Raw genomic sequence first — 25,759 nt, 5'->3', positions numbered from 1 at the left:
CCTAACGTTCTGTGATTCTGTGATATGTAATCTAGCAATTTAATTACAGTTTTATTTAATGACAGGCTAACTAGGTATTTTCCTATCTGATAGCTTTACGTTTGTAAGAGGACTTTAAAAGTAATTTTCATGTCTGTGCTACCTTCTAGCAGACTTTCAGTTCAAGACAAGATTTATGAGGTGAATTTCAACAGCAAATAAATATATGCTCTTGTAAATCCAATAATGTTTGAATGACTTAATGGTGTGAAATGTGAATGGAGGACATGTAAAATACTGCAGGAACAGGGCAGTAAAAGTGCAGTCTCTAAATTAATAGAGTGCAATGGAAGAGATGTGTTATTAAAGTGATTTGAGTTGAAATGTAAAACTAATGCTAACATGTTCTATTGTATTTTCTTTAGATTAGAACAGGCAAAGGAGGCTGAATCTAAGGATGCTTTGAAGGACTTAGTTAATTTGATAACTTCCTTGACAACATATGGTGTCAATGAATTAAAGCCAGCTGGCGTTACCACTGGAGTACCTTTCCTACTACCTGGCTTTGCAGTCCCACAACCTGCAGGCAAAGGTGAGTGTGCTTTTGCTCCCCCTCCCTGTGTGCTTTTTTATTTTTGAAATGTAAACAACAGAATATTTGCAATTGAGTATAGGTTGTTTTATTAAAATTGCATATCAGGTACTTAGTTCTGTTGGTTTCAAAGGTTGTTCTACTTCGGGGTTGGTACCCAAAGAAGAAAATGTATGGCTTTTGTCTTTGAGGACTGAACATCTCTCACGGGAAAGTTGACAGTTTCTGTGTGGACATTTCAAGAGATTATCAGTATGGAGAGGTGGACTGATTTGATTTATGGTGTTTTAAACTGCTCTTAGTAAACTGATGTGGAAGGATTATGTGCTGGTTCACTTTTGAAGTGGTGGTGGTGGGGAACATGTGTGTTTGTGTGTCCAGATTTGCTTTCTGTTAGCTTTTGTCAGCTTAGAGAAATGCAACTTCTGAGCTGAAATCTGTTGTTTCATCACCAGTCAGTGTTCACAGAGTGGTGATATCTGTGGTGTGCTTGCAACTGCAGTCAATTATGATATGGAGGTAAAGTTTAGGAAGTCTGAGAGGAGGAAGGGCTTCATAGAAATAAACTTATTTTTCACATTCTGTCCATAAAGTTAAAATTCAGGTAAGTCTTGTATGTAACGAAGGCATGTGGAATTTAATAGCAACCGTGGAGCTGATTTACTACTTGGACTTTTTATGGGCTTTAGTGATACTGGGGATACCAGGAAAATTTTTGTGATAGGATTACCTTGTAGATTTACAGGCTAGTGGATTTAGTTTCACCGTTTCTCTTGTATATCTAGGTTCCTTGGACAATGACTTTCTTTCTCTGATATTGAGAGAATTCATTGTTCATGGGATTTCTTTTCCCTTTGCACTAAATAGAGAAAGAAGGTGATAGTCACACTCAAAGGTTGATTCTTTCATGTTCTGATAATAACATACTAATTTTTCCTTTAGCTAATTGGCTTTTCTGATACAATGGCATGAGAGATCAATGGCCTATTGCAATCTCCAAAGGAATTTTTTAAATTTAATTTTCTGGTATTTGTCATGACATGTCTCTGTTTCTTTTACCTGCTTTTTCATTCTGATGGCAAGTTGTCTTTTTATGAAGACCATATTAGCTCATTTTCTTAATTGCTTCTATTTAAATCCTTTTAGTTCTTGAACTTTGAAGAGCTGGGTAAGATTTGGTTTCTTCAGGGGTCCTCATAATAATCAAAGATAATTTATTAATCTGGTTGATTGCCTGGAATAACTTGATACTAAGTGAGAATATAAATAGTTTTATTTGTCACTACCTGCGTTCCTGTCAGATTTCATGAGCTCTGAATCTCCTTTTCAATATTTTTCATCGTAAAGAAAGCACGTAAAAACATGCTTTTAGAAACAAATGAACATGACTTGTAATGTAACATTAATCTTATTCCGGTTTGCAAAATTATTCCATGTTTGTATTCAAGGATGTTTCCTGTTGCCTTCTGGAGAAATACTGGCAGGGAAGGTGGTTAGGCTAGACATGAAGATAATTGAATATACCTCTAAATTGGGCGTCTTAGTTTATAAACAGTGAAGAGAATAGCATTCCACAGAGCGTATGTAATAAATCAGGATTCTTGGTTTATGAAAGGGTTATCAGGTTAATGGTTTGGTTTTAGCTTCTTTGAAAAGATTTTATTGTTAGAGCATCCTGAATGTTCCGTGGTTGGTTGTTTTTTTTTAGAATGTTCCATATTCTCACTCTTGATTGTTTATTTTTTAAAATTATTGCTACCATTATTTGTACCATTAGTTGTTTTCTGTGTCCATTGTGACTTGTACTGTTCCTATAAAAGTTCAAAAAAGTTGGCTTTGAGGCATATTTCTAGTAGAAGAGGAATATTACTCGCCCACAGAAAATTCTGGGGGCCACAGGGAGCACTCAAATAATGCATTCTTTGGCTAAATGAATGAGATTTTATTCAACTTGACGGTATTTATAAGAAGCAGCTTCATGAGCTTTTAAAGATAGGAGGTCTTGGTGTGCTTCTATTGTAGCTACCTTATACTTTACAGGTCTTTCCCTTTGTTTTAATTCCCTAACTGTTAACAGTACTGGACCCTGCCAAAGCTTTCTTATTCCCAGGCCCGATTCCCAAAGCCAACCCCATGCCACCTTCCAATAACAGTATGGTTGTTCACACCAGTTTATCCAGACTTGAGCAAGAGCAGCCCCTTTATGGAAGGAAGGGCCACTGCTGGCCTTAAGCTGCCCTGTAGAGTTTCTCTATGCGTAGCTCTCTTCTTCTCATAGGCAGTTGCCAAATTGTGGAAGCAAGAGGGTAATTTGAAGGCTATGCATGTTGTCTCACTTTTAACGTGGCTGACAAGGACTTGTCATCGCTTATTGCTCTGTTGAGCGAGGGGGTGCAGATGGCTGCTGGTCTCAATTGAGCCTGCCATATACTTGCTGAAGGACAGTTGCATTTTGCATTATGGAGTACAGAATGTGTTACTGTTGGTGTAATGAGTTTTCTTGTGGCTTGGGTAGGTGATGTGCAGGCTTTGTTCTGACTCTAGAACTGTCTCATTGCACATTTTAACAATAGGTCATTGTACTGGCCTGTTTTTAAAGAAATTACCTTTTATTTAGCTGCTTATGTAAACACTTTCAAGGATGAAGGTGCCGTCTTAATGAACAGTAAATTGTAGGATCTGCAATATAAGTGATTGTGCAGAGGCTTTTTTGAAGAGTCAGTTTTAATAAAGATTTTTAATATAGGTGACATATGCTGTTATTTAATTCACACTTATTAAAATGCATGGATCATTATTAGTAAGTGTACTCACTGTTTATGATAATTAAGAACTTTCCTTTTTCTTCCCATCCCACTTTGTTTCCCAACTTTAGGTCACAGTGTGAGGAATATTCAAGCATTTTCAGTCCTCCAGAATGCATTTTTGAGAGCAAAAACCAACTACCTGGCACAAATCATCCTTGATGCCATCACTAATATTTATATGGCAGACAATGCCAACTACTTCATTTTGGAATCACAGCACACATTGTCTCAGTTTGCAGAGAAAATTCCTAAACTTCCAGAAGTGCAGACCAAATACTTTGAGATGCTGGAATTTGTTGTCTTCAGCTTGAATTACATACCCTGTAAAGAACTGATCAGTGTGAGCATCCTTTTAAAATCCAGCGCTTCTTTTCAGTGTAGCATCATTGCCATGAAGACACTCCTGAAGTTCACCCGCCATGACTACATCTTTAAGGATGTCTTCAGGGAGGTGGGACTTCTGGAGGTAATGGTAAATCTTCTTCATAAATACGCAGCCCTTCTGAAAGATCCCACTCAGTCACTGAATGATCAAGGTAGTGTATGCACTTCCATTTTACTAATACATGTATTTGTTTTTTTAATGGCTGGTAATGGTGGAGGCTAGGGCTTAAACAGAGGGATGAGGGAGTCTGAATATGTCTCTCAAGGGCTGAATTCTGTTCGGGCTGCTGTGCCATCTGAAATGCTCATTGGAATTGGCTCTCTTTACATCCTGCAAGCGAGACAAGCTTTAATGAAGGATGGTGTATGAATGCAAAATCGTTAGGAGTTTATATTTTCCTTTTAAAATGTTTTATTTTGCTAGATTGGTTTAATATTTTTGCTTACTATGAAATGAGAAAGTGAAGGAGCAATACATTCTGCATTGCAGAGATACTTGGGCATTTCATTGTGTTTAGGCTCGGCCTTGAAAAATACTATAGACTGCATCTATGAGCTCTTAATAGGAGTACATATTCAAGTTTGCAGAATTCTTTAATAAGTTTGCTCTACATGAATTTTTTTATTTCTAATTATGGAGCAATTTAAAAATTAGTTATCTCCAGAATTTAACTTCTCAGAGATAAGCTATGTAGCTGCGTAGCCTGCAAAGCAGATGCTTTCAAGTGCCATATGCAAGTGCATACATACATGCACAAAAACATAGATTTTTGTTTTGTTTGTTTGTTTTAACATTCTTTATTTAAACTGCAATCAAGTTAGTGTGCATCAGTGACACCTTTTTAATAGTAATTGTTGGATGTTTCACCTGGCTTTGTCTGAAGCTTCATTAGTGAGCAGTAGCAGTTGATTACAGTTAGAAAACGTTGTTGCCAGCAACTCCATTGCAAAACACCATATTGTCATGTTCTTGTAAATAAGTGGGCCAAGCTGTCATCTGATTTGGGTGCTACCTGGGTGCACAAGCCCTTGTGTTGCGGCTTGCTTCTTAGTAGAGTCATTAGAAAAATATAATTTTTTTGAGTGTTACTCGAAGGTGTTACTTGCAGTGTTAGTTCATCTGTACACCTGTTGAAGGAGCAGCACATTTACTGAAATTATGTGAATGTGGTTTTGTGTGAAATTTCTCTTTTCAAGTACTGAATACTAAAGATGAACAGATCCTGTTAGTCTTCCACTATGGTATGGTTTTGGGACTTGAAGAAACAACAGTTGGGGATATGAAACTACGCATGCAGCTGCAATGTCAGCCACTGAGCTTACAGTGCTCAAAGCTTCTGGTCTTTAAATTCTGGTCTTTATAAATTCACTTTTTGAATGATCCGTAGTTAAGCTTTCCCACAAATGCATGTGTAGACTAAATCTTACTTTCCCTTGGAGTGCAGTTAGGCTGCATGATCTCTGGGGAAGCAAAGAAAACAAAAGTGTTGGTGGAAAATACCAAGAAGCATGTTAGAAAAGAGTGATTTTTACTATGACTTGGACTTCTGAAATTATGTTTAGGGGATTCAAGAAACAGTTCATTTGAGGACCAAAAGCAGTTGGCGTTATTGGTTATGGAGACCTTGACAGTACTACTACAAGGATCAAACACAAATGCAGGTAAGTAGAGGGACCACTGGCAAAATATTTGTAAAAATGTAACTCAGAAAATCATGCCTGAAAGCAAAGTAGTGTTGACTTTCTGTCTTCAAGTAGGTAGTAAAACACAGTGAAATACTTTTTTTTCTCCTCTTGCCAAGTTTTTCCCCAAGAGAGAATTAGGCAGCATAAACTGGAATAGAAAAAATAAAGGCGTACAAGATAGTGGGTTTTTTTAACTTGAGTTTTTTTGCTATTATTTACATGGCAACCACTGCACCCCATCACTCCCCCCCATCACTCCCCAATACTGAAATAATTTGTAATAAGGCTTGTAACACAGGTTGTATATATAAAAAATTAAGCACATAATTAGACATGTAGTTTGCTGTTGACAGTGTCATATCTACTTAAAGGTGATTAAAAAGGCTTACATCTTTACTGAAAGATGGCTTTCCATTTTCAAAGGCATCTTCCTAGCCAGTATGTATAAATAGAGCTCTGTTATGAATGCCTTTTTCTAAATCGGGCTGGTTTATATTATGCTTCATTAGCCAACACTTAGTGACATTGAAATAGACAGTATGTGTATGTCATACTAGTAAAAGCAGTCTTTGAGAGCTTGAAATAACAGACTGAAAAAGGATATTAACTGTTTTAAAAACCTTTTTGTCTGTTCTGTTAGACAAAGAAGAAAATGAGAAGTTGGGGGAAAACAGACCACCATCCTGATGAACCAGGAAGTTTCTGGTCTTGGAGGCCATGAAATGTCCTTATTTCAGCAGTTTTGTTGTTTTGGGGCTTTTTTTTGTTTATTGTTTGTTTGTTTGCTCATTTTGGTTTGGGTTTTTTTTGGTGGGATTGTTTTGGTTTATTTTTTCCTCTTTTTTCTCAATTCTGACTAGTGTTTTCTCACTTCTGGTTTTGTTCTTATTTTCATTTAAGTAGAAGAAACTACAGTCTGTGAAAAATCCTTAAGAATGAAAATTGTCCAGCTTGGTTGACAGCTCACAGCTTAAACATTAGCTGCTGGACTAATGGCATAAAGCTTGTAACTTGTTTTCTTCTGCTTTTGCCTGGGAAAATTATTTTATTTAAATTTAGGCCCAGTGTTTGAGTATCCTCCAGTGTTGTCTATACCTTTTCAATGTTGTGCTTGTTTTCAAGTTCTGTTGCACTTCAGCTTATGGTTTCAAACAGCTCTCAAAGATGGCTTTCGAATGCTACCCACTGAGTGTTTATGTCTGCCAGCTTGGCTTTGTTCACATACTTGATAAGTTCTTTATTCCATTCAGTAAAAGGCATCATTCACAGCATTCCAGGTAGACTCCAGTGGCATGTCCTTTGTCAAAACAGAAAGGCATTGCAGAGAAGCAGAGGTTACTCCAAGCTGGTGTTTCCATCAGTTATGCATTCAGTCTGTCATGTTTCGTTGGATTGCTTATGAGAAAGCTGTGGATGACACTGCCAGAAGCTTTGCTGAAGTTAATAGGCCTCTCCTTCACTACTTCTCTTTTATCCACCAAGCTACCTCTCCTGTCAGTGGAAAGGAAAAATCATAATCTTTGATTTAGTAGATGAGTCTGTTCAATGATGAACTAAGAAGCAAGTGGATTAGGCTGAAATAAGGAGGTTTCAGAGAGGAATTAGTGTAGATTACAAGTGAATTGCATGGATCTATTACATATTTGTACATTTAATGCTCGGCTTTTGTTTTGCCATGTAAGAAACAGTAGTATCAGAAATGAGTCAGAAAGGAGTGGCGTGAAGGTACCTGCAGGGGCTTCCATGTGAAAAACCCCAACCAACAAAACCCCAAACAAACACACACCAGGACTGATTTCTAAAGATGAATGAGAGGAAGTGGTGTAAGAATGTGATAACATCATCTCTGAAGGACTGGAACTGCCTTATACTTTTAAAGTGGTGAGTCCTGGTTCACAGGACTGCACTACATGTTCCTGTGTGGTGTCAGGGTCAGTGGCACCTGAGCTTTGCTCCTGTGAGGTATGGTCTGACCATGGTAGCATCTACCTGACTTCTAATGAATCCTTGGCTGCTTCCAGACCTCACTTAGGAAGCTTGAAGCAGCCATCAGTACCTTATTGCTACTTCTCAGTACTGAGCTCATCTCTTGAGTATCTACCAGAGAAATGACACTGTAGTGTAAAATGCATCATGGCTGTGGGATGACACCACAGATGTTGTTTCTAAAGATTCTTGCAGAGTTCATGGGCCTCACTTTGATCAGTAGCTCCAAGTTCAGGAGAATGAGAGCTGTACAGGAGGAGTTAAGCCACTTCTCAAAGAAGCTGTGGTTGCTGTCTGTGCAGAGTGACTGGGATGTGAGCCCAGGGATACTGTAGTACAGAGGCCAGCAGAGGCTTTAGGTCATCACAGTGAGGCACAAATAGATGTTATGCAGCCTTGCAATGCTTCATCCTGCACTCTAAGCTTGTTTTCTGATTTTAAACCAGTATCTCTGATAAGATTTCCTGAATTCAGATAACCGAATCTCAGACAAAAGTTCTGGTGTCCAGATGCCAGAACTTCACTGGATAGCAGAGAATCTAGACTGAGAGTGGAAGAAGTATTGTTATCTCAGTCTCTCCAAAAACAAGAGACCTGACCATTGAGGAGATGCAGTTTACCCATAAAGGAGCGCAACCAACTTAACTGTCTCAGGGCCTGAGGCCTCTCCTTTTGCCTTCTCCAAGTCCCTATCTCTTCCAAAGAATGTCAGAGAAATCAAGAGGTAGGAAATAGGAAATGGATAGTGGGACTGAGGTTTGTGTATGTACTTTAGCAGGAATAAATGTCCTGACCAGCTTGTTAATCCTGAAATTGGTCATTTTAACAGCTCTTTAAGTTTATAGTCAAAAGGAAAATTATCCCTTTTGATTGCAGTAATGCAGCATTGATCCATTTCCTGACTCTGTTTTCACCTTCAGTAATTAATATAGGGCAGTACTCTAGGTACAGATATTGTACTAAACATACATTGTATGGACTGTATATATTCCAGTTTGATTTTGATTATACTTTCAGAATCAATTTTCAATTAATTTTAAGGTAATATTGCATGTATGTTTGGAGCATCCAGTAAGCTTGAGAACCATTATTTGACTTAAGCTTTATCTCTACAGGGATAGGTCTTGCCACAAGAAAACTTGTGCAGTATCTTACAGATCTTGTGGGTAGACCGAATCCCTTCTCAACCAGTGCTCCTAGTTTGCTCGCCTTGTCCAGAAGTAACCTAGTTATATTTTTGGCAATGAACTAAATGTAATATGAACACTGTTCTTAACTAAAATAGCATGTTGTCTTCACTAAAGATGGAAGATTTGCTATATTTTTTCTTTTTCGTTCTATGACTCTTTGAGCTCTAATGTGAAAAGAATAACTACTGTTGGAGTAATGGAACTATTTAGCGAATTCTTAAAACTGACTTGCATCCTTGTACTCAACACCTTAAGTGAAAAATACTGTCAGAAGAATATTGTTCTATTTTTATTTATGGTGGGAGAGGAAAAATAATAGTAAGTTATTAAACGTCCATAGGGCTAAAAACCCTTCCATTCAATCTGTAGAAATAGAAATAAACACCTTTCATGTTTCATTGTTGTCATTATTTGTTAATGATTGTCTTTTTCATACTCCTTATGCTCTTATCCCCACCCCACGTCCTTTCTGTGTAGGTATTTTCAGGGAGTTTGGTGGTGCCAGGTGCGTGCACAACATAGTGAAGTATCCCCAGTGCCGGCTGCACGCTCTGATGATCATCCAGCAGCTGGTGCTCTCACCCAGCGGAGAAGATGACATGGGCACTTTGCTGGGACTGATGCACTCAGCTCCACCTACAGAACTGCAGCTGAAAACAGACATCTTAAGGGTAAATGAAGTTCTGCTCAGGACTCTTGCTCCTAAGCCACTTTTTATAAAAGAAGAAAACACTGAGAAGGGGGTCGGATGGACAGATGGTATTTAGCTACCGAATGTAGATTCTCCGGAGTTGCAATGCGTACATTTGATGCATGGTTTTTATTTTCTTCCATCTGGCAGGTTTTAGAATCGGAGGTGAAGGCTGGTGAATGTGTTTTTAGCATCATCACTTGTAATCAGCCTTAGTGGATAGGAAATTAAGTTCTACAGTTATGATACTCCTCCCTGGCAGAGTATTGGTCAGTTAAAAATAATGAGAATACATGGGAGTGAAAAAAAAGCAGGCATGTAACACAGAAGTTTATTTTCAGTGCTGGCTTGCGTTTTTCTGTTGCAGACCTGTTTTACTTTACCAATTTGTTAGTTATAAATGTTGATTTAGTTAATATAAATGTAAATCATAGTGACCATAGTAGGAGATAAATCTGAAGAATTGGCTGGCTTAAGCAAAATAGTGGAAAGAAAGAAAAGCAAGATTGCAAGTGGAGAGGACTCCCACCTGTTCTCTATCATATTATGTTTTTTTTGTCTGCTAATCTAGACCCATGGTTTCTCCTCAGAATAGCTACTGCTACTTTTGTAAATTGACATAATACTGTTATTGTAGAGTAGAAAAGCTGAAGGAAGTAGTAATAAGTAAATGAATCTTATTTTGAGACGTCAAAGTTCATCTCTGTTAAAAGGAGCTGTAATATTTCTCTGACAGACAGACAGCCTCATATTATCGAAAACAGAGAAAGGAGAGCTAGCAATAAAATTACTAATTTGATGTATTTTGTCTATCAGGGTCTTCAGTCATTTTTGAGCATGTCTCATTCACAATACTTAAGGAGGAGTGAGAGGATATTGCAGTTTCCCAATGGATTTAACATCCACAATCAGGGTTTCTGTCCTCTTTATCTGACATGTTGTACTCATCTTCCATTGGTTTTTCAGTTTTCAAAAGTTTTGGTTATGGAACTGACAGCCCAGAATGGTGCAGCAATGTGTCCCTTACTGTTTATCCAGTTTTGGCAGGAAATGGGATACTGCCTTTAAAGTAATGACAGTCTAACTATTTCGCTTGCCTATTTTCTGAGTGCTTAAAAAAATCTCTTCTTAAGACGTAAACTCTTGGCCATGAAAGATTTTCCCCACCATTACCCCCCAACATATTTTTCTGTATCAATAACATTTTTCCATTGTTTGTGATTATTCATGCAGAGAGACTTTTTCTTCTATATTCCATATCCACATGTAGGTCAGACATGGCAGCTGTTTTTTTGGTTTTGGTTGGGTGAGTGGACTTCCTCACCCCCCGATTTCACAGCTATATAAGTATTATTTTCTAGTACCTAGATCCATGTTGTTTCCACTGCTTATACTGTGGCTTTGTATTTGTTCAGCAAGTAAAGTTTTATGCATATTTGTTTCTCTCTCAGGCCTATTTTTGAACAACTCTTAAAATCAAGTTTAATTCAATTAGAGATTTATTGATTTCATTATAGAAGAAGGCTAAAACTAAGGGGTTTTTTTGCTGATTCTTTGCTGCTGTCATTATCTTTGAATGCTGTTGTGGCTTCATAGCTGCTGTGTGCTTATGCATTGTAGGTATCTAGGAGACCTATGTTAGAATGCTCCAATATTTTAAGCATTTATGTTTCTCATGGCTACAGGCAGTTGTTTGCCCACTCTTGTTTGGAATGGTTTGTGAAGTGTGATGGCAGAGTAGATTTCTTTCTAATAACTCTATTCTCTGCCTTATCACTGAGGGAATTACCTGGGGATTTTGGGTTCCAATCTAGGCTTGGTCAACCTGTTGGAAGGTTCATTTATCTCTGTAGTTCCGTATTTCTAAATTAGGGGTTATGCTTTACTTTTCCTCCCACTCCTTCTGTTTTGTGAGCTCTTGAGAATGGGGACTCTTGCAGTACAAAGTTGATCTTTGGTGACTTCAGGCATTACCAAATTCTGACAGGTGACATAAGGATTTTGCTAACATATCAAAGAAAAACGTTCCTACCTTTTTTCAAGCTGTTTGTAATGCTGCTGCCTTTTCTTCTTTGTCTTGATTTTGTCCATAGGCCCTACTCTCAGTGCTGAGAGAAAGTCACCGCACAAGAACTGTTTTTAGAAAAGTTGGTGGATTTGTGTATGTCACATCTTTACTTGTTGCTATGGAAAGATCTTTGTGCTCGCCACCTAAGAATGGCTGGGAGAAAGTAAACCAGAATCAAGTGTTTGAATTGCTTCACACTGTGTTCTGCACATTGACTGCAGCAATGCGCTACGAGCCAGCCAACTCTCATTTCTTCAAAACAGAGATCCAGTATGAAAAACTGGCAGATGCTGTTCGATTACTTGGCTGCTTCTCAGACTTGAGAAAAATAAGTCCTTTGAATGTCTTCCCTTCAAATACACAACTATTTCAAAGACTTTTGGAGGATGACCTAATATCCCTGGATTCTGTGTCACCTACACTAAGACACTGCAGCAAACTCTTTATTTACCTCTACAAGGTAGCAACAGATTCATTTGACAGGTATGAACTTTGCTTTTTATTTTCTTTCTTTTTTTCCACCCACCCCAGTTTTCCCTAAAAATAGTCTTCTCCAAATATGTTCTTTGCAAGCTTTTGTATTTCCATTTTAATCTATTTCTTTGTTCCTGACCAAATCTTGACCAAATACTGACTTAGCTTGCTGGTGTTCTCCAGGGTGTGCAGCATTCTCTCTGATGTTGATGGTTTTTGTCATGGCAGCAATTAAGATAGAGATGTCAGTTTATGGTTATATTTGATATGTTGAAGCAACCTGCAGTTTCACAGACAGACTGTCTGCTTGCTTTATCGTACAGAACTACTAGATTTTTATGCATTTATTAACTCAAATGAGAAATTGGTTGTTGAACGTCCCTTAACTTCACGTTTCCTTTGATGTAAGGCTTTAAGTCACTAGATAATATCTTGATGAATTTCTTTTGTTTTAGAAGACACTCCCAGAGTTAAAAAAACTAGAAAGTAAATTGTACTTGACATTTGAAGTGAGCAGTAATATGTCTTGAAGTTGATTTAAAATGACAGCAAAAATTACTGAAGTACGTCTTCATGACTTTGTCTGAAAGTAGTTCTCACCTGTCATTTAAGGTACAAAAAAGTAAAACACAGACCTAAGCTTTGTGTCTGAGACCTTGGAGGTGCTACACTCCAGCTATTTAATGCATGTGGCACTTTTTCTAAGATGAGCCACCTAGTTAGTCAAACACAGGCTCTGATTTTCCTAGTGGTGAAGGTGTGGCTGTGTATGTTGAGATATTAATGAGCCGCCAGTTGATCAGGCTTTCTTAAATTAGGCGACTAGTAAAATAAAAACATAATGTTTTTATTAATGAAAATTTTCCCTCTGAAGCACCAAATCTTAATGCTTTTCTCTTTAAAAAAAAAACATGAACAAAAAACACAAACAAAAAAACCAACTCAGGCACCAAGCCAAGTACAGAAATCAATTTACTTGAGCTTATTTTAAAATATTATCAAAGTATTCAGATAGGGGGAGGAAAGTGCATTAAGAATGTATTGCACATACTGTAGAAGTCCCAGCTCTGGCTAACAGTAGAATATGAGGAATTAATGGGGTAAGTAAATCCCAAGGTGTTGTTGCATAAGCTACCTCATTAAGTTCCTTTTTTGCTGTCATCTTCAGTGACTACATTTTTCCCTTCTTTCTTAAATTTTGTCATCATCATTCTTTGTAAAGTTGACATTGTTTTTATTTCTGACCCATGTTGGTTATACTTGATTTGCTTAGGTTTTACTTTCTCTTCTCAGTTTCTGCTGTTTAACATTGAAAGATGTTTTGTTTTGGTAGAATGGTCATATCAAGGAACCTCTGCAAAGAGATGAGCAAGCACTGCAGAGCCATGCCATAAAACAGATAAACGCTTCGCATGTCCACATGTTTCCCTGGTGCATGTCATTTGGTGGTGTCCTTGTCATCCGTGTTGTTTCTGAAGAATGGATCTTAGTAATGATTTTATTGGTGCTTTTGTGAAATTAACAAGCTTCTGGCTTCGGGTTTCTTCTCTAATCTTTCTGTCCTACCCCTGTCTGTTTTGTCTGTAGTCGTGCAGAACAGATCCCTCCTTGCCTGACAAATGAGACTTCTCTCCCCTCTCCTTGGGGTACGCCAGCTTTGTCAAGGAAAAGGTACCGACCCTTTTAAGAGAAGTTGATCTTGCTTCTGATTTGTCTTTTACTGTTGCGTTTCTTAGTTCTTGGGCTTTTTTTTCTCTCAAGTTGCTGTCTTTTCCGAGGTGTGGATTTTAACTTGTGTGTTTACTGGATAAAATAAATGTAGAATTATGTTGCATGGTGAATCCTTAGTAGTGATGCTAATGTGTAAGATTAGAGGTGTCTCCAGACTCCTGAAGCACTTAAAGTTAAGTTCATGATTCAAAAAGAAATAAGGTCTAGTATAAGAAGTTATCTTAGGGAGGTGTAAATGATACTCTCAGGAGCAGTTCAAAAAAATTCAGACTGCTCAGTTAATACAGCAGGATTTCTTTTTTTCTTGACTAATTTTTCAGTCAGAAGGTTGATGGTTTGTTAAGGTGCTCATTTGTTAGTAATTGCGCAGAACAGAAAATAAAGAATTAACCTGTCAGTGTTTGACTACCAAATGATGTAGAAGCATGCTAAATTAAAAGGTTTGGAAACTAAGCACAAATGACACAATTCAGAAATCCTAGTACCCACTTCCCCAACTCCTGCTGCTGTCTTTTCTTATGCATCTTGGCGTCTGGTAGATTATTTTTTCTTTAAAAAAAAAAAAAAAAGGTGTGCTGATTCAGCAGCAGTGACTGACAGGCCTGTGCATATGATGAAAAGATTTTTCCTGGAGCCCTCAGAGGAGGGAGCAGCCATTCGCTGTCTGAAGATGCAGGTTAGGCAAAGATTTGCTTTTGAAGAATAAAAAGACAATTGAAAGACAAGGTTATCTAAGGTGCAGGTGCCATGTGTGGAAAATACGGTCATTCTTCCTTCGTAATTAGCTTGAAATATGCCATCAAGTTTTATGTTTGGAATGTAAAATATTTTGCAAAGAGAAGCAACCAAAGCCGCTTTTGGAAACAGCTTTGAATGGAGATATTTTTTTAGTTGAGCAGCTTAGTAAAGAGAAGACTTTTTCTGTCTTGCTCAGTGATGTTACCCGGGTCATACCTGGTTATTCTGCAAGGACTGGCTTGGACAGGGCCACTCTCCTGATTCTCCTCTAACACTGAAGCATTTAGGAACAAACATAGCAGTTGCAGTTCACAGAGAAAAAAAACCTTAGCTGCCAAACTCTTTTCCCTCTCATTTACTCTGAAGAAACTCGAAAGAAAACAGCATTTCCCATGGAGGCTTTTTGCAGCTTCAGCCCCGGTATTGACCTTTATGGGTTGCCCTTTGCTGTACTGCATCTCACTGTTCTCCCAGCTGTAACTGACATGGCCGCTCATGTGCGATGCCTGTCAAGCTGATTTCAGGGCATAATGAATAACAGAGTGCCGGATGGGTAGTTGATGTGGTATAAATACATACGTGTGAATAGGTATGTTAGGCTTCCTCTGTTTGGTTTTTGTAGTAGTGAAAATGCAAGCAGTTGTTTGAAAACTCTGTGGTATAAGGCTAGGTAAATATTGGATGTTTTAAAAAGTCAGCATCCCTGTGGAATGCTTTGGCCAATCCAGGTAAGCACCAGTATAGTAATGTGGGTACTTGCTGAAGTAAAGGATTGCACTTGACATGGACCTTCACCAACAAAAAAGGCCTTTGGGTGATAATAAATTGTGAAAGACTCAAAGCAAAAGTGGACAGAAAGAATGATTATGCTGGCTTGGGTGACTTTTCAGATCTTTTCTGTAAAAACATGTTTTCAAGTGAAAAAATAGGGCTAGGCTTTACAAAAAGTCTGTTTGAGCAGCTGTCTGGTTTCTCACGGTTGTTAAGCATTGTGTTTGCCATTCCTAGTGAATTCAGTGCCCGTAGCTGGGATCTTCCTCATTTCAAAAATAAGCAACTTGCGTTTTGTAGTCCAATATTGTTTTATTGTTTTCCTTCTTTCTCTTTTTAAATCAGAGAGTCAGATTTGGAAAGATTCTATTGAAGATGACTCTTCTGAGAGCAATGTTTGCTCTTCTCTATTCTTTTCTGTCTCCTTTACTTTGCTTTCCTGGAATCTCCCTTGTTGCTGTGGCCTGATTTTCTGCATTTTGTCTCCTATGACAGGTGCCTGAGGGAGAGTCCTGTGTTACTTGGCTAAAGCAGCACTCAGACACTGTGCTCACAAGTAGTTCTTATAAACAAAAATAGTACAGTTCCGGTTTTGATGCACACACAGTCTAGAATGGTTCAGGATAGAGATGCTAATATTCTCTCTCAGACATGTCTACCACTTCTCAAAGCTGTATTTTGCAGAGGAGTGGTGCCCTCCAGGTGTTATCTTCTATGTAAACAGAGCAGGTAGGACTCTTCCAGCGCACATATTGGGGTGGTGGTACGTAACTGTCCTCCCTGTTACCTGGAAGGCACTGTTCTTCCAACTCTGCTCTGTAATTTGAATCAAGAACTACAGCTTTGCTAGTTATTAGATTGCTGTGAATTTTGACAGCAAAAAAACCTTAAAGTGACGAAGTGTTCTCATATTGTTGTTTTTTTCTTTTTTTTGAGAGGTTACTTTGGGCCTTACGCGGTAAGGTAGAGAATAGAATGTAACTTTGACTTCAGAATACTTTGAGCCATTGTTTTTACAAAGTTTGGATGGTGGTCACTCTCAGGGAATACAGAATCACAAAATCACTTAGGTTGGAAAAGACTTTTGTGATCATCGAGTCCAACTGTGAAATGATATGCAGTGTTTATTTTCAATAAATCGTACTTCTTTCTTTCCAGATGAAAATGGTGTTATAATTAGGATCAACACTTGCACTTCCAATTACATAATTTGAGTTTGAATTTTTTTTACTTATTTTTTGTTAAACTAGACAGATCTACGTGTCACCATCCGTAAAGTGTCTTTGCAGTGTCTGCTTCTTTGTTTCTTCTCTGTTAGAAGGATCACAAAAAGAATGTATAAGCATGGACAAATTAATTTATTGCAGATTCTGCATTGACCCATAGACTTGTAGCATTTGATGAATACTTTGTCAGATTTGGTAGGATCTATTGGGTTGGCCAAAAAGTAATTGTGGTGTGTTTTTTTTAATAGATGGACATACATGTCTTGAAATGTAACTTCATTTAAAACCACAAACTCATTATGTAAATTGACAGCTGACAGTTCAAGCTTTTTTTAGAAAAAGAAAGTGCACAACTTCATCAACAATTATTTATTTGGCATCTGTTTCAAAATGGAAAATCAAAAGGAACATTTTCATCATACTTTGCTGTATGACTTCTGAAAATGAAAAACCACTGTGCATGCTTATAAAAAGTTACAAAGGAACATTTTCATCATACTTTGCTGTATGACTTCTGAAAATGAAAAACCACTGTGCATGCTTATAAAAAGTTACATGATGTTTATGGTGAAGATGCCTTAAAGCTATGGCAGTATCAGAATTGGTTTGCTAAATTTCAGTCTGGAGATTTTTGATGTTAATGAAGCACCATGCTCAGAAAGGCCAGTCGAAGTTGGTAATGACAAAATGAAGGCATTGGTCAAATCCAGAAGGCACTGAACAACACCAGAGATAGCTGATAGTCTCAACATACTAAATTGAGCCATGAATATAATTTAAAACAGCTTGGATACATATCAAGGAAGCTCGATACTTGGGTACCACATGAGCTCAAAGAAATTCATCTCACCAAGTGCGTTGACATCTGCAATTCTCTCTTGGAACATGAAGAAAATGGTCCATTTTTGAAACACACGATAACAAGTGATGACAAATGGATCATCTACATCAGTGACAAACAAAAAAGATCATGGATCAAGCGCAATGAACCAGCTCAAAGCACTTCAAAAGCAGATATTCACCAAAGGAAGGTGATGCTGTCGGTCTGGTAGGATTTCAAAGGTCTTGTGTATTTTGCATTGCTTCCAAGGAACCAGACCATTAATTTAGATGTGTGCTGCTGTCATCAACTGGATAAATTAAATGAGGCCATCAAACAGAAGCACTCAGAATTGGTTAATCACGAAGGTGGTGTGTTTCTCAGTGATAACACTAGACCATATACAAGTTTGGTCACTTGTCAAAAATTGTTGCAGCTTGACTGGGATGTGTTACCACCTCCACCATGTTTACCAGACCTGGTACCATGAGACTACCATTGGTTTTGTTCTTTACAAAACGCCTTGACTGGTAAAACCTTGACTGCTGATGAGGATATCCAATTGGTCCTAGAACTGCTTTTTGCTGTGAAAGATTAGAACTTTTTTGAGTGTGGAATTGTGAAGTTGCCTGGAAGATGGCAAAAGGTAATTGAACAAAATGGACACTATGTCATTTAATAAGGATTTGTTTCCCATGAAAAATTCACTTTTCATTTACCCAGAAAAGAAAAAAGCAAATACATTTTGGCCAACCCAGTATTTTGTTTTCCCTGACTAGATAAGTCTTTTTGAAGAGTTTGTTTTTCTTATTGCTTTGATGCAAGTACTGGTGAACCATACTGAGCAATGGCACAGGTTTTTATTAGGCTCTCCCTGTACTACTGCGTTATAACTTCACAGTTCACCTAAGAAGGTGAATGTGACAGTGCAGATCAGGATGATTATAAGTAAAATTTGTGCTTAAATGTGAACTGAAGCTTGTTCTTCAAAAATGACTTAGGGAGTAGAATTTCAGTAGACTGAAGAACATTCTTAAATACAAATGGATATTTATGTTTTAAACTGTAAAACTTGCTTTGAGATGCTCAAGGAGAGAGGAAAGAGGTAGGGGTTTTCTTCAGATGAAGAGCAGTGCTGTTAGGATGCATGAGAAACAATTGCCCATGTTTCAGTCTCTGTGTTAAGACAGAGAAAAGACTTGAGATAGCATCTCACTAAGACAGTATTACCAGTTGTCCTGCTGGTGTTAGTTTCATTTAATTTTAAAAGAGACAACCAAGCATTTCTCTGCCTGACAGATGTTTAAATCGTTGAGTCTGCTAGAGAAGTTTAGGAAATTGATGGTTACAGAGTTTGTGAAATGCTAGAAGAATGGATTTGGGCAGATTTGGTTCCTTATCAGTTGGTTATAATAGAATTGCCATGCAATTTCGCGTTTGCTTGAAGTATTATCTGAAGAAGTAAATAATCAGTAATTTCACCTTCCTTCAAAATCTCTCTTTTAAAAAGTGCTCTTGGATTGTTCCAGATGCCAAGTTGTTGATCTGACACAAGCCTTTCCAATATGAACACTTTTGTTGAACCACTCTTTATCCAGCCTGTTTTCCAGCCAGCACAAGAAGATTGTGCTGAGCTTCCTATTGTTCTGTCTTAGACTAAATAATCCAGTGCCTCAGCCTTCCCCCACAAATTGTTTCTTGCTGAGGTGGATGTGTGTATTTGAGAGGCAGCCTTCAAAGTGTTTATGACAGAATTACACTTGCAACCTTCCTCCTTTCCCATGTACATCCTTTTTTTCTCAGGAGAAAAGATTTCCTAGTTGAAAGTACCTGATTGATGGGGCATAGTGAATCTCTGAGTGTTATTTCTGTTAGGGGTTACGTAAATCTCCGTGAGTGGAAACAGGAGAGAGGAAGTACCTATTTTGGCTGATCTGATAGGATGATACATATTTTTAGCAGCATTCACTTCTTAAAAAAAAGCGGGCAATAAAAAAATCTGATCTTCAAGAAAATTGTTTAATAGAATTTGTTTTCTTCCTACAAATAAGCATATATGGTAAATACTGTGAGAATGTGTTTGTTTTGGTTTGTTTTGTGGTAAGCATGAGCATTTCAAGCTATCTTTTGCTTCTAAAGTACCATTTTGAAAGCATATGTCCAATAAGCTGCTCATGCTGCATGTGTGTTGAACCTTGTGTTGTAAGAAGAAGGGCATCAAGCTGATACCCCCAGGAGTTTCAAGGAGAAATGCGTCTGCAGCTCAAGTCTACTGCACAAGTGGTTGCTTTTAAGTCAGTGTGTCAAAGCCTCTTTTCCCTGGATCAGAGTAAAGCAGCTTAATGTGAAACTCAATTGGCGTAGCAGTCGTGAAAAGACTGAGAACAAACTGATTGGTGTCATGAGTGTACACTGAAACCAACTTTCTGTTTCTGTAAGCTCACTGGAGATGGCCAAGAGTTTTGTAATAACACATTTTATAAGCAATTATTAATGAAAACCAAACGGGGAGAAATGTATTCCAACCTGAATTTGTGCCCCAGAACAGGGGCAGCGGTAGCTTATAGAATCATAGAATGGTTTGGGTTGGAAAGGACCTTAAAGATCTCCAGTCCAACCCCCTGCCATGGGCAGGGACACCTCCCACCAGGCCGACCCCTCCCAAACCGGGCCGTGAACACTTCCAGGGAGGGGCCATCCACAACTTCCCTGGGCAACCTGTGCCAGTGTCTCACCACCCTCACAGTAAAGAATTTCCTTCTAATACCAAGTTGAACTCTACCCTCTTCCAGTTTAAAGCCATTTCCCCTCGTTCTGTCACTACCTGCCCTTGTAAACAGTCCCTCCCCATTTTTTCTGTAGCCCCACTTCAGGAACTGGAAGGCTGCAATAAGGTCCTCCTGGAGCCTTCTCTTCTCCAGGCTGAACAGCCCCAACTCTCTCAGCCTGTCTTCATAGGAGGGGTGCTCCATCCCTCTGATCATCTTCGTGGCCTTCCTCTGGACCCACTCCAACAGCTCCATGTCCTCTTTGTGTTGCGGTCCCCAGAACAGGACACAGTACTCCAGGTGGGGTCTCACGAGAGCAGAGTAGAGGGGTCAGAATCACCCCCCTCACCCTGCTGGCCATGCTGCTTTTGATGCAGCCAAGGATGCAAGCACACATTGCCGGCTCATGCTCAGTTTTTCATTGGCTGACACCCCCAGGTTCTTCTCCTCAGGACTGCTCTCGAGCCATTCTCTGCCCAGCCTATATTTGTGCTTGGGATTGCCCCTACCCAGGTGCAGGACCTTGCACTTGGCCTTGTTGAGCTTCATGAGGTTGGCATGGGCCCACCTCTCCAGGTCCCTCTGGATGGCATCCCTTCCCTCCAGCGTGTCAACTGCACTACCCAGCTTGGTGTCATCCAGAAACTTGCTGAGGGTGCACTCGATCCCACTGTCCACGTTCCCTGATGTTAAACAGTACTGGGCCCGGTACAGATCCCTGGGGAACATCACTCATCACTGGTCTCCATTTGGACATTGAGCCATTGACCGCAACTTTCTGAGTGCAGCCATCCAGCTAATTCCTTATCCAGCCATTGGTCCATCCACTAAATCCACATATCTCCAATTTAGTGACCAGTGTGTCATGCAGAACAGTGTCGAATGCTTTGCACAAGTCCAGGTAGATGAAATCATTTGCTCTTCCCTTATCTACCAAAGCTGTAACTCCGTCATAAAAGGTCACCAAACTGGTGAGGCACGATTTGCTCTTGGTAAAGGCGTGTTGGTTACCACCAGTCACTGCATCCTCGTTCCCCCTGTGCCTTAGCTTGCATGCTGCTGTTTCTATGTCCTGCCACTGCCACTAGAATGAAAAGACAGAGGTGATAAAGGCAACCTTTAAGTTCTTCAAACTTCGTAGCATCTGGGGAAAAGATTTCTAAGTTCAGGCGTAGTCAAGAAATTGAGACTGTTCCAGTTTTTCTTTGGGGAAACATGTCCAACAGATTTGAGATGAGGAAAGTGCTCAGTTTGTCTAACTGAGGGAAGAGAAAGGAGAAGAGAGTAACATCTGTAGGTTCACATTTACAGTTGTTTGAAAAATGCAAAGCACATAATAGGTGTTGTAACAGTGGGATGTTTTCTGTCCTGCAGGCATGCATATCATTCTGTTTCAACACCTCCTGTTTGCCCTCAGAAAAACATTGCTGATACTAAACTCCAAACAGGACCCACATCCATACAAAGCTCTGATGTGGTCATTATCCACCCTGGTGCTATGCTCGCAATTCTGGATCTTCTGGCCTCTGTTGGATCAGCTACACACCCAGAGGTAGGCAAAAAATCCTGCTGTCTTAAGCTTTGAGGGTGACTGGGAAAAAAGATGGCTATGGGAAATAAGAAAACCAATAATGTCCTCCCATTTCATGCTGAGAAGCCAATACATTTCATAGACTAACCACGTTGAATAACTGATGATATAGAGATCTGAGAGAAATGGTTTTATTTCATAGGCTTTGTTTTGTTTGTCTCTTTCAAACTCGTGGCAACAATGTACATTCAAAGAAATGTCTGAAGTGGCCATCAGATAAGTTTCTAAATGTTGTGATGAATCCTTGCTTTACCTGATGTATCACGTGTTAACATGTAGTACAAGGAGGATACAGCATTGGACATTATAGCTCAGTGTGTGTGTGCTGTTTGAAATAACTGGAATATGTTCTAGTTCCAAAATTGCACGGCTTGCTTTGTACAGTTCTCAAACCAAACCCTCTATATAAAGGTTTGTATGTAAAGGATTTGTTGGATGTTTTTTGAAGTTGTTTAAGTATTTTTTGATTGAGATGACTTCCCTGAAGAACACTGTTTATTTAAAAAAAAATTTCCAAAAACTTACAAGAATTATAGACTTGCTTCCTCTTTCTTGTCCTCTGCCAATGATGAGCATGGTGACTTTCTGTCTTCATGGCCTTAATTTGACAGTTACATTGTGTATACCTTAAATTTTGTAGGGAGTATGATGGTGATGTTAGGTTACTAGGAATAGATTAGGAGTCATAAAAATATACTCTAAGCACATGGAACTTGAAAACTGACTCATTCCTGGTAAAAAGGGGAGGTTAGTTTAACCATCCCCAGATGAATTGTTTTTCTTTACAATGGTCATGGTAATCCTTCATATAACTTACTATATAGTGCCTCTTCACATGCGCTTACCTCCCCAGCACACATACGCACTTATATTTGAGAAGAAGATGTTTCGTGTATTTATTGCTAATGGTATTTTCCCTTTCATTATTATGCACAAGGGCTTTCTTTTACTTGCCTTCTCAGTTTGTGTCTTCTCAAGTTGTGTGCTGCTCATCTTTTTCAGCATGCGCTGGATCTCCAGCTGGCTGTGGCCAACATCCTGCAATCTCTAGTGCACACAGAGAGAAACCAGCAAGTTATGTGCGAAGCTGGGCTCCATGCACGACTCCTGCAAAGATGCAGCGCTGCTCTGGCTGATGAGGACCACTCGCTGCATCCGCCACTCCAAAGGATGTTTGAAAGGCTGGCCTCCCAGGCGCTGCAGCCAATGGTGCTGAGGTCAGAAAAATAGCCTTGAAGTCTGGTTGAGCTGAGCCTTGATGCCTGTGGTGTTGCTTACTGGCTGTAAATGGCTTGGATTGGTAGAGAGAATAAGTGACGTTGTGTGGGTAGTGATCACATAGGATCTCATTTTACTTCTCATTAGACTATCTTGCTTTTGTGCATCAGCATGTAACCCTGAAGATGCTAGGAATTGAAGGGCAGGGGAGAAGTGTGGAGTGGGGAAATGTGTTTGGCATTTTTCAGAGACTGTACTCAAGTTGAGTGCTTGCTTCCTTCCTGCAAATCTTGAGAGGCTATCAAAAATGCCTTTCCTGGCTAGGTGCTCAGGAAGAGGAAACATGATAGTCTGAAAAGCAAGACTGCCATCAAAGAGGATGGATTCCAAGATGTTTCAGACCCACAGTTTTATTTAGGACTTCAGTTTGTGTAAAGGAAATACAGAAATATGGAAGAAGAGGTATCTGGAAAAATCTGGTGATGCATAGCTTTAAAAAATTGATCTTCTTGCATATTAATGCAAGTAGGTTTGTACATCTGCTAGTACTAGGAAAGCAAGATTGAAAAGTATATGAGCATATTTTGAACCATTTGTTAAATACCCACGTAGTTGTATGGTCCTTTGGATTGCTTGCTAGATTCTGAGGAGAATTTCTTGTGGCCTTCCAATATAAAAAGAGGGGTTATAAGAATCACACAGAATGCACAGGGTTTGAAGGGATCCCTAATGGTCATGTAGTCCAAACCCCCAGAATGATGGAGATCTTTTACCACAGCCAGTAGTGACAGGACAAGGGGCAAGGGTTTTAAACTGAAAGAGAGTGGATTTAGATTAGTCATAAGGAAGACGTTTATTACAACACAAGTGGTGAGAGACTGGAAGAGGTTGCCTAGAGAAGCCATGGATGCGCCTTAGCCCTGAGAGTGTTCGAGGTCAGGTCAGATGAGGTTTTGAGCAATCTACTATAGTGCAAGATGTCCCAGCTCACAGCAGAGGGATTGGACTAGATGATCTTTAGAGGTCCCTTACAGCTCAAACTGTCCTGTGATTCTGTGATCTCAGCTAGAATAAGGCACTTCATTGTGTACGGATGGCTGACTGACATGCAGCCAGGACAGTTGGTCAGCTCACTTCAGTGACATGTAGCTGTATTGGACCTGGTTCTGCAAGGAGTACGCCTGCTGGTAGATGCATTGCAGGGGCTTAAGCTTCCCTAAGCATAGGTACTGAAAGCCTAGGTAGCTGTAGATATAGGTATTATAGTTACCTATAGATACAGATGTTGATAGTTGTGAAACTGTCCCCCAGCCAAATAGGACACACAGGGCTGAGGTCACTTTCTCACTTCAGCCTGTGGACTACCTTTCCAGATGAGTTCAGCTTCCTGTCTGTGCATCAGTGAGCGTCCTGATGATCTCCAACATCATGCATCACCCTTACTGCCAAATCTTTGTAATTAAGAGAAGGGAATTGGGAGCTTTGTCAAAACTGTTTGATTATTTGAAGTAATGTCAACCTTTGAGAGCCTGTGTTCAAAACTGAAATAGTTTCAAATGGATCAAATGTGTTTCTTCTAGTTATGCATTATTTTATTGATTTTTTTAGTTAAAAATTATGTTTATTACAAGTAATTACTGTCTTTTAAAAAATGGTATGAGATTTGGTGCCACACTAGGCAAATAAATAGTCAAAATGATTCGTACATTTTTAAAATTCTCCTTCTTAGGGAATTTTTACGCTTGGGAAATCCTTTGAATTGTGGAGCATGGGACAAAAAGCTCTTGAAACAGTACCGAGTGCACAAACCCAGCTCACTGAGTTTTGAACCGGAAATGAGAAGTAAGTGCTGAAGTGCTTGAAATTTGCATTGAAAAATATTTCGCTGACATCCACTAATTGCATACTTATGTAAAATCTGTAGATAGGCATCCAAAAAAACCTAACTTTGCCCCTGCTTTGTATGGATGTGAAATCATCAAAACAGTTTGACTGAAAAAAGAAAACAGAGGGAACATAGTGCTTATATTTAATATATATCAAGGAAGGTAATTATTATTTCTTACTTTATGAAAAACAACTCTTAAATAGGATAGTAGTTTGTTTTAAAGTATTGAGTAGATCCTGAGTTTGTACTTATTTAACAGTAAAAGGAAACGTATTTCTCACGGATGCTTTCATGTGCGCATCACGTGTCATCGCGTCTATGTAGTTTCTCTCCTGGGTTCAGTAAGTTGTCAGATAAAATAACTGACATTCTTACGCCTAAGCGTAATTACATTTGTTTCAGAACAAGCAAACAAACAAACAAACTCAAGAACCTGTGTCATCATTGGCATCACTAATAATTAGAAAGAAATAGGAATAACTAAAAAGAAGAAGAAAGCATAATTTACCTAATCTGACAGAATCTCATTCTAATAGTTGCTTATGTTAAAAACAGGTAGAATTTGGAGTTGGAACACCCACTCTTCATTACTTAAAGTTCAGCAGTACCTTTTTTTAACCATTCATTAATTTTTCATGAAAATATTTACAAAAGTTTTATTATTGCTCACTTTCCATATGTTTACTTTTCTAGTATATTAAAATTGAAATCTTTAAAAATATGTGGTAAGCATGTATTGAATTGTGGGTGCATAGTAATTTTAAAAATTCTAAAAAAAGATCAGGCTTATATCGGCTAAAAAAACCCAAAAATCAACAACCAGGGAGGGGAACAAGAACTCAGTTTCAGTCCTAGAATTAATGCTGAGGGACCATATTCACCATGTATTTTGATAGGATATTTGCTAGATATTCTTAGATTGTAGACACACATACATATGCATATGCAGTGGAAATTTTTGTTGCACGTTTATGTGATAGTCTGTCATGGAACTTCATCCATCTGATAGCATGCCTCACACAGCAATTGCACATCAGTTCTGATTATCACAATGGAAAGTTAGAGCTGTTTTCCAGCTACTTATGTATCAGTCTGATAAACTGCACTGAATATCTATAACCAGTAGACTCCTCAGCTGATGGAAACCTTTC

General features: G+C 38.8%; 1 protein-coding gene across 1 annotated transcript in view; it reads left to right on the top strand.

Moving 5' to 3' along the window:
• Positions 1-404: 404 nt before the first annotated feature.
• Positions 405-25,759, top strand: part of WDFY3 (WD repeat and FYVE domain containing 3) — a gene marked incomplete at its 5' end in the record, with an annotated part of 98,139 nt that continues 72,784 nt past the window's right edge. Inside the window, 9 exons of the mRNA XM_010187212.1 lie at positions 405-571; positions 3,447-3,914; positions 5,326-5,424; positions 9,102-9,295; positions 11,409-11,866; positions 13,445-13,528; positions 21,286-21,463; positions 22,505-22,719; positions 24,450-24,562. Of these exons, the coding sequence (XP_010185514.1) occupies positions 405-571; positions 3,447-3,914; positions 5,326-5,424; positions 9,102-9,295; positions 11,409-11,866; positions 13,445-13,528; positions 21,286-21,463; positions 22,505-22,719; positions 24,450-24,562 (1,976 nt within the window). The remainder of the gene's footprint in view (positions 572-3,446; positions 3,915-5,325; positions 5,425-9,101; positions 9,296-11,408; positions 11,867-13,444; positions 13,529-21,285; positions 21,464-22,504; positions 22,720-24,449; positions 24,563-25,759) is intronic.

The sequence above is a fragment of the Mesitornis unicolor genome, unplaced genomic scaffold (genome assembly GCF_000695765.1).
Source record: "Mesitornis unicolor isolate BGI_N332 unplaced genomic scaffold, ASM69576v1 scaffold496, whole genome shotgun sequence".
In the NCBI taxonomy this organism is placed as follows: Eukaryota; Metazoa; Chordata; class Aves; order Mesitornithiformes; family Mesitornithidae; genus Mesitornis; species Mesitornis unicolor.
Note: the sequence above shows the minus strand (reverse complement) of the source record. Positions and strands in the feature narration are given on the sequence as shown.